This window comes from Peromyscus californicus, unplaced genomic scaffold (assembly GCF_007827085.1).
Source record: "Peromyscus californicus insignis strain IS unplaced genomic scaffold, ASM782708v3 Scaffold_21__1_contigs__length_65335640, whole genome shotgun sequence".
NCBI lineage: Eukaryota > Metazoa > Chordata > Mammalia > Rodentia > Cricetidae > Peromyscus > Peromyscus californicus.
The window spans coordinates 14,679,161-14,688,781 of NW_026294514.1; the positions used below are offsets into that span (position 1 = coordinate 14,679,161).

The 9,621-nt window shown below is 39.5% G+C and overlaps 1 protein-coding gene across 1 annotated transcript; it reads left to right on the forward strand.

The window, feature by feature from the left end:
- Positions 1 to 2,608: 2,608 nt before the first annotated feature.
- Icos (inducible T cell costimulator) lies at positions 2,609 to 9,255 on the forward strand. The gene is made up of 4 exons (XM_052750598.1): positions 2,609 to 2,666; positions 6,970 to 7,308; positions 7,903 to 8,009; positions 9,085 to 9,255. Exons 1-4 carry the CDS (start codon positions 2,609 to 2,611, stop codon positions 9,253 to 9,255), a joined length of 675 nt encoding a protein of 224 aa, XP_052606558.1.
- The last annotated feature ends 366 nt before the right edge of the window (positions 9,256 to 9,621 follow it).

Consider the following 9,621-nt stretch of genomic DNA (forward strand, 5'->3'; position numbering starts at 1 on the left):
CTTTTGAAAACAGTCTGTTCTTACAATAGTTATACATAATATAATTGGCACAACAAATATAACAACTATTATTTAAAAAAATGACAACAGCAGGCACAGATTTGAGTCTTGTGTGAAGAATATACCCTATAAAACATAGTGCTCTGTGTGAGTCAGGAAATATACCACCTGTTTTCTACAGTGAATATCATCTCGATGTGTCAGCAGAAGACAAAGCAAGTGTTAAACTTAATACTCAGATTTTAAGACATCACTAGGATATAAACAAGCATATTCTCATTTGTGTTTTTAACTTAGTGTTGAAATGTGTATCATTGGTGCTTGTATGAAAAATCACTAATATGTGGTGTTTCTTGACACTTGGGTGGATTAACACAATGGTTGTTCTGGGGCTCCATGGCCTGCCCACACACTGGACAAGTTGAACTGTTACATACTTCAAAGTATTGAAAGAATCAGTCAGAATTAAACCTGTCTGGCCCTCAGTAATCATGAAAGGGCCAAGAAAAACATTGATTAGTTAAGCAAAACTTTTTGAACCCGGTAGGTATTTAAAGGCAAGGAGCTTCTTTCTTTAGATTATTTTCTAGGTATGTGACATGTAATCTTGGGAAAAATACTCACAATTCTGGTTCCAGTTTAACTTGATGTAAGCAGATATAAGATAGGAAATAAGTGTGAATGCATACATCCATGTGAGTAAATTTTAATCATAATTTACTATTTACCAGGTGCTGTTGTAGATATTTGGGATGGAATTGTAGATTCCTAATGAGGTTCTCATTTCAAGCTTATGTCATTATGGGGTAGCCAGATAATAAACAAGTAAATAAACAGTCAGACCTGATTATTTTATACAGTGGTAGGTATTTTCTCCCTCAGGAAATATGTCAGAAAATGACTTAGATATGCACTTTGAATAGGTTGACCAGTAGTCTCTGAAGAAACATTATTTTGAATAATGAAGACAAAGCAGTCATTTATAGAGAAGAGGCTGGGCATCAGTGGGCCAGAGTAAAAGCCAAAAGTTAGGTAGCTTTGCATAGAAAGTGGAGGGGATGGGGAGGAAGGAAGGAGGGAAGAGGAGAGAGAGAATTCTAATTTGGGCCAACTGTGATTAAAATTGGAGTAAAAAGATTCAGTTGGTCACAGGCACAATCATCAAAGCTTTCTTCCTGTTGACATACTTTTAGCGGTGGTCTTGAAAGACTTGGCTCTTAGTGTCACTTTCCTGCTTCCATTGATATTGCTGGTAGCACTTTGACTATGGCTTGAGCTAATGCTCCTTCATGAACTCAGGAAGTTGTGTGACCTAAGGAAGAAAGCTGAATCTGACTGAGCCTTTGTCTATGCGTAGTAGACTTGTTGCTTGGTATGGAAGTCCACCCTGTCTGGCTGTGTGTGTGTGTGTGTGTGTGTGTGTGTGTGTGTGTGTGTGTGTGTATGTGTTGCTGGGAAGCAGGTAAAATGACAAGACACCAGGAGTGTGAGATGAGGGTATTTGTAGGATGCTCAGGACATGGACAAACAATGTATATACGAATTTACTGGGCATTGAGATGGTCTGGGAAGAATGTGATGAACACAGTAAAAACACTAGCAGAGGCCACATTTAGGAGCAAGTTTTTTTGTGTTAGTTGGTATTCGAAGAAAACATAGAAGTGAGAGAAGTCAACAAAGAGATGGGTGAGAGGGATACTCAAAAACTTAACTACTTCTGTGGCAGAGGAATTAACCAAATGGATTTGATAATCTACCAAACAAAACAGATTCTGGATATTTGCTATCTGGATTACTGCTATCGTGCCAGTAATCCAGCCTGAATATTAGACAGGGAGATAAGAATATCCAAAGAAAATGGAGGAAGGATTTTGGCTTCTGCAATTGTAAGACATCAGTATGTTCACACTTTCCTTGAACTGCCTGTCCATTTGTCTATTAAATGCTTTTCACTGTTACAGGGGATTCTCTTGCTGGTCTTTCTGTCTCTCTCCACTACTGCGTGTAAGTATTTGAACCTGTGCACATGTGCGTGCATGCATGCTGAGGCTGGAGATTAGTGACAGGCGCCTTGCTCCAGTGCTCCTCACTTCAGTTTTTGAGGCAGGGTCTCTCACCGAACCCGAAGCTCCCTGATTTGGCTAGATTGGCTATATTTGGCTGTATAGGTTAGTCAATGAGTTCCAAGAATGTCTCTCCTTCCCACCATTGTGCAGTGCTGGGGTTGTAGATGCAGGCTGGCACATTCACCTTTGTTTGTGGGTGCCGGGGATCTGAACTCATGCCTTCACACTTACAGGGCAAGCTCTTAACAGACTGAGCCATCCCCCCAGAACCCCCCCCTCTATTACTGTAACAAATTCGGCTAGAGGCTAAGAAGAATTTGTGATTTGGTATTTAACACATCTGTTCTATAGGTGCAAAGTAATTTTGAGGTAAATATTTAGCTGCTGTGGTGGCAAACATGTAAATTTCAGGTTGACGGATGCCGAATGCTTTTCTAGACTGAAAGCTGAAAAAAACATAGGAAATGTGGAAACGTGAGTCAGTCTTCTTAGTACCCGTGTACAGTAATGAAAAGGTGAGCCAGGACATGTTTAGACTAAGAATGATCATTGAAATGAATATTTATGAGTACTTGATGGATGACGCTCTGGAGGCCCCAGGTGATTTTAATGACACACAGCGTAGTTCTGCCTGAAAGAAAGGCTGAACCCTTCCTAGCCACCCCACATCCTACCTTCTGTAGGCAAGAAAGGTAGTTTAACTCGTTCACGTTCGTGTTTTCCTGACTCCTCGCAATGTTCTTTTTTTTTAGACAAGGTTAGTGGGAACATGGCGTCTTTGATGGGGACTCACCTGACAGTGAAGTTGTGTCTTGGTTGTCTGTGGTCTCTTCTGGGTGTGTTCTGACCCTTAACCCACAGAAAGCAAGTGTTGGAAAGAGCCCCCCAATATCTCTTTCTCTGTCTGCGTGTATGTGCACAGAACGTATGAGTACACGTGTGTGTGTGTGTGTGTGTGTGTGTGTGTGTGTGTGTGTGCGCGTGCGCGTGCATATGTAGAGGCCAGAAGTCAACGTCCGGTGACGCCTTAATCACTTTTTACTTTGGTTTGGAGACAAGGTCTCCTCGTGGACCTGAGCTCACCCTTTTGGCTAGTGTTTGCCCAGTAAGCCGGTCTCCATCCTGCAGCGGATGCCAGGCTTTTGGTGTCCAAACCCAAGTCTTCCTGCTTATGCAAAAAGCACTTTACTCTCTGAGCCATTGTCCCAGAAAGAACTCTTTAAAGGTATTGTTTTCACTTCTTATTTTAGACGAAAAGAGAGAAGTCCACAGGGGTACACTAGGCACAGACCCATATGCCGGTCATGGGACAGAACCAGAATTTGCTTTTGAATTCCTTGGGCAGCACTGCTCAGCACTTCCACAGTTACTTCTCACCTCGCACTGGCTTGCGGGTCACGGAGTGGGCAAAGAACGGGAAACAGCTGGGGTACAACGCTTTTTATGTCTTGTGTGTGTGTGTGTGTGTGTGTGTGTAGCGGCTGTAGACAGTTTTGCCCCAGGATCTTTTTGTGGTTTGCTTGCTGCCCTTCTAAAGTCTCCGGGAAATTTTCTCTGAACAACGCTGAAGGAACTGAGAAGCCGTCCACTGATCTTATCTTCTGCAGCAGATAGGAAGCGTCGCGCTCACAGACAAACGTCCTCTAGCAGAACACCCTCCACTTAAAGCCAATGCAGCTGCACCTGTTCGTCTGTTCTCATCCCCTTTGCCTTTAACTTACACTTTTCTCTGTATTGAAAAGAAGTGAAAGCAGCATTATTTTCCTTCTGCATACCTTCAGACTTCTAAATTGTAAGACAAAACATCCATACAGAGACGTGAACAAATAATAAAAGAACACTTGGAATGAATAACGATCGCATAGGCTCCCTCACCCCCACAATTACCACACGCCGAGAATAAAACACGGTCAGCACACAGACACCTTTCTGCTTTCTATGTTCTTTCCTGATTCAGACTCTCTTCTCTCCTCCAGGCAACAGCATTAGGGTGGATTTTGTGGCACCCATTCGAGTTATACATCAGGCCTCTACTCTCTTGGTGATTATGCAGGGAATCACGACTTGTGGACATTTACTTATCAAAAGTTGCACATAGCTCCACTACCTTCCTGCTGTGTTCTGGGCAGACAGGTGGCTTCTTCTGGTGTATGGAAGATGTGACTTCCAATTCGGCTGCATCGTGGGTGGTCTTTATAGCTGATACAGGCACATCTCTGGTCAGTCTTAACGATTGCTTTGATTTGAAGGTAGTCAGTGCCTTCCCCAAGCTTGTTTTAGACACTCTTTCTAGATGGCTGTGTGTCTAGCTGTGGGCAGTTTAAAAGCAATTCTTTATGACTGGTTGAGATTCTTGAATCTGTGCACTGTGCCTGAATTCTGGATAATTTGTCTACCTATCTTTTAGTTCATCAGTTCTCTTTATAGCCTTGCCTAACATACTTTTAAACCTACTCATGGTTTTTTTTTATCTGTTAGAGCATTTTTTGCAAGTCTTAATTATTTCTTTTTGAAATTAGTTGACTTAAATTTTTCCTTGACCCTGAAACTATCATTTTTCTTTTTTCTTTTTTTTTTTTTTTTTGGTTTTTCGAGACAGGGTTTCTCTGTGTAGCTTTGCGCCTGTCCTGGAACTCACTTGGTAGCCCAGGCTGGCCTCGAACTCACAGAGATCCGCCTGGCTCTGCCTCCCGAGTGCTGGGATTAAAGGCGTGCGCCACCACCGCCCGGCACTATCATTTTTCTAAACATAATGAGCACAACTGTTTCTTTTTGGGGCATCTGATAATTCAAAGGCGTGTGATGCTCTGGTTGCTTGTGTTATCTGCTGATTCTGTTGTTCCCTTTGCCTTCTATTTCATTCTTTTTTATTGTACTTATCACTGTAGTTTAAAGCACTCTTTTGTAAGGTTGATTCACATCTCTTCTACACAGGAAGTGTGGGGTAATGGCAGTCCAAGGTCACTTTAACTAAAACCCCAGGACTGAGATTTTCCTGGACTACACCCGACATGAGAGTCAGTTCCTTTGGGCTTCCCTTTACTCCAAGGATCATTCCAGCATTCTTTAGGAAGCAGCTTATTGAAGAAGTATCTCCCAGCTTCCTCACTTTGCAGACTCTGGGAGATAAAGCACAAAGGCAGAAGTTTGAGCATGGGAGAGTAATAAATGTTCTCAGAGCAAAAGCCCCTCTCAAGTTCTGCTCATGTCCCAGGTTCCAGGGTGTTGTCTCACGTTTAACCTGCATTTTCTACATTCTCTTCAGATCAGTTATTTAATCCTTGCGATACTACTTTTGTTTACTATTTCCTGTTGTTTTATTGTTGAATAAGGAAACTGACATAATTGGAAGCTGGAACACTTGTGTTTATTTTTTACAGCCAAACCTCTAATTTGAAAATGTTTCCTGGAAATATGAGAGGTATTCACTAAGGGCTAGAGATACTAAAAGAAATGAATAAACAAACAAACAAATAAATAAATAAATAAATGGATTGTGATGAAGCGTGAAAGGAGCTAAGGCACCAAGCATAAACAGAGATATGGCAAATGGATTATCTTGTATGCTGACAATCTTCATATAAGTTGGAGCCCTTCTTTAAGGAAATAATATGGCAAGACATATTTGGACAAATGCCATGGTGCTTACAGAAAATCGGAGTGCTGAAATAATCCTGGTATCACCTAAGTGCTTAGTTTTAATAAATCATGAAAGATTAACACAAATGACTCATTATATAGTTATTAAAATGATCATGCTAAATAGGTAAAAAACTGAATGTTTATGATAGGATACTGTATGACGATAGCAGAGCACAAAATAATACTATGTTTGCTATATAAAATAAAATAATACCACTAAAAAGTCAAAATAAAAAGTACAGAAATTCTTCCTGTTTTACTAGGGATGACTTTTTTAAAAAAATTATTTTATATTTGTTTGATCTTCTTAAGAAAAAAGGAGATTTTACAACTTAGATTAAAGCTACCATTTTTCCAAACAATTTTAGTATAAAACTTTTCATTAAAAATTGACATGTCTTTAAAAAAACAAAAAACAAAATAAACAGTAGAACACCTTGAACCTAGAAGCCAGGCGTTCCCAATCTGCAACCAGCTAAAACCATTTCAGTCTCTTCCTCCTGTGGTCTCCATGGAGCTCACAAAAAACAACTCTTGTTCCGGTGATTTTAAAAAGTGAAAAAGTGAGCAAAAGTCTGGGGCCTCACCTGATCATTGGCTGATTTGGTTCTTAGCGAGTGGGTTCCGAGAAGACACATTACTATTTGAATATAATTGATTTGTTCCTTTATTTTTTCAGTTGGAGGATGTAATGCTATTTATTTATAACCATTTAATTTTAGCTCCAGTAAATTTATATACTTTTAAAAGTTTTCACTCCCATAACATCTTTCTGCAAGTCTTTCCTTGTTCAGCTAAAGGAAAACCATACTTTAATTTCAGTTTTAAAACTCACTCTTCAAAAGGGCGTTTTCTGACCCTCCAGTGAAGATTATAATGCACCACCCAACCTTATCACATTTCCCTTGATAACACTTTGTTCCTAGCACAAAGTATAGCACATCACTCATTTCTCTGTTACCATCTGGCCCCCAGTGTGGAAACTAGAAAAGCATGGATATCCTCTCTGTTTGAATCATACTATCTAAACTTGTTACTTGATACATAACATTTTATATGTTATTATATGCAAAGCCCATTTATAGTGCACAGTTTTGCCTTGTCACATACTGGATTTGTTTGCTTGACTATGAAATCTTTCATTTTGTTATAAATAGAGGTGACTTTATAAAAAGAAATCCCGTTCCCACTTAAATATAATTACTAGGGCAACATGTTCACAAAACAGCATTCATACTTTGTTCTTTTTCTTTTAATCCAGGAGAAATCAATGACTCAGCCGACCATACAATGTTTTCGTTTCACAGTGGAGGTATCCAGATTTCTTGTAAATACCCGGAGACCGTCCAACAGCTCAAAATGAAGTTATTGAAAGGGGAAGAAGTTCTCTGTGAGCTCACCAAAACCAAGGGAAAGGGAGACGGGGTGTCTATCAAGAATCCAAAGTTGTGTCCATATGAGATGTCCAACAGCAGTGTTTCCTTTTTCCTAAACAACCTGTATGGATCTCAGGGCAGCTATTACTACTGTAGCCTGTCGATTTTTGAGCCACCTCCTTTTCAAGAAAAGATCTTTGGTGGAGAATATTTGTATATTTACGGTAAGACATTAGTTGGACTTATGTGCATTTCTGAGACTTTTCTCATCAAAGGACACAGACAAATGAGTATCTTTTGTGTTACATTCTTTATGTGTAGTTGGCAACAAGTCATCTTGGATGAAATATGCAAGGAATGATGTGTTGTTCATATTAAGTTGATGTTTATCAGGAATAAGTGATTTAGTTACCTATACTGTTGAGTTACAATTGGGGCCTAATCTTTCAAACACCCAGATCATAGCTCAGTGGATATTACCTTTGCTCACTTAAGGAGAATGAGATGAGACAATTTGAAAATCAGTTTTATACCATGGATTTTCCTACTTACTCCTGTGACAGCTGCAGATGGAAAGTCTCTATCACATTTACAAACTAGCATAGTGTTTCCAGCTTGAATTTCAGAGTCCTTGCTACAATGTGGAGGTGATGTTGGTTGCCATCTTCTGGATCTCATCATTGTAAGGAAGAAAAGCCTTCCTTGATTAAAAAGCTTCTTTATGTTTTATGAAAACATTCTCTCTATGCAGGTATGAGTGAGGACATGCATTTCTGAGTCTTTCATCAATGTTTCTCTCTCCCACCCCACCCACCCAGAATCACAGCTCTGCTGCCAGCTGAAGCTCTGGTTGCCCATAGGGTGTGCAGCTTTCATTGTGGTATACATTTTTGGATGCATATTTATCTTCCGGTTTGCAAAAAAGGTAAGCGATTTCTACTTTTGCTTATACTCGTTTTCCTGGTTGCTTATTTACTCATCAATGCTTGATGCTTTTCTCAGAGCAACCTGAGCAAAAGGGAGGACAATTCCTTTTCCCTAATTTACACACTGATTAAACTAATGACTTGGAACAGAGATTATATGTTTGTTTTTTAATAGCTCACTTTATTCCCAAAAGGACTCTGGGGGCTTACAGAGATACATTATTATTACTATTTTTTTTTTCACAAAAAGATAGAAAATTGGGGCCTGTCAAAGATAAAGGTTGGGAAGGAGGATAAAACATAAAAATAGATACCTTTGATTCTTAAAAATTGTTAAATGTTGGATTAATATTTGAATATAAGCTTCTAAGAGTCAAGACAAAGCTGAAACAATTAGCTGTTAGGTTTCTCTTAATTAGCAAATTGAAACAGTGAGATTATCTTACTAGGTACCAATAGTAGCTAAGAAGGAAACTGCTTCTTTATAGGTTATGTCGCCAGATTCCTGGTTTTTTAAGGAAAATGTCTGAAAAGCTATTCAGGACAATGTAATAGGGACAACAAAGTATCTCTTTTTGTTGTGGAACATTCTTTTTAGCTGTTCACACAGCAGATTCTCAGTCAAAGAACTTACTCCATTCTGCATATTATGTGTACATGACAGTATGTAAGTGCATGCTCCTGTGACTGTCAACGAGACGTGTGTATGTGTGTGTGTATGTGTGTGTGTGTGTGTGTGTGTGTGTGTGTGTGTGTGTGTGTGTGTGTGTATGTGTGTGTGTGTATACATGCATACTTCTAGGCACAAGAGTCTATTCTCTCCTTCCAACACTTAGGCACTGGGAATTGAACTCAGGTCATCAGGCTTGGCAACAATGCTTTTTTTTTCCCCCCACTGAGCCATCCTCATAGGTCAGAAAGCTCTTTTTAATTGGAAACCTTTTGCATATTGTTCTACTGAGTCTAAGTCCATAATTAAGCTTTTGTCACACGCCACTTCAACAAAAACTGGAAAACAAGCATGAAGGTGGGGAGGTGCAGATAATAAACCATGTTCCCAACTTTCTCTTCCAGAAGTACGGATCCAGCGTGCATGACCCCAATAGTGAATACATGTTCATGGCGGCAGTCAACACAGCCAAAAAGTCTAGACTTGCAGGTATAGATTCCCTTTGGGGCTTGGGGAGGGAAGAGCACTCTTCATTATTAAGACCTGAATTTTTTATTTATTTATTTATATTGTAAAAGAAAGGACAATTTTAGTATTTTATGTGAAAAATCTGGATTTTTACTTTAACTAGGCTAGTCCATTCTTTAGTATATTAAACACAATGTTTGTAAATCACTATTAAAATAAATTAACTTTGTAAATCACTATTAAAATAAATTAACAGGGTCACGGATGTAGTCCAGTTGGTAGAGTGCTCATCTAACACATATGAAGCCCTGGATTCAATCCCAGAACCACAAAAATGGGCATAGGGTCACACACCCGTAGTCCTCGAACTCAGGAGTTGGAGGTAGGAGGATCATAAGGGCAAGATCATTTTTAGCTTATACAGTGAGTTGGAGGCCAGTCTGTGATATATGAGATCCTGTTTTAAAATTAAC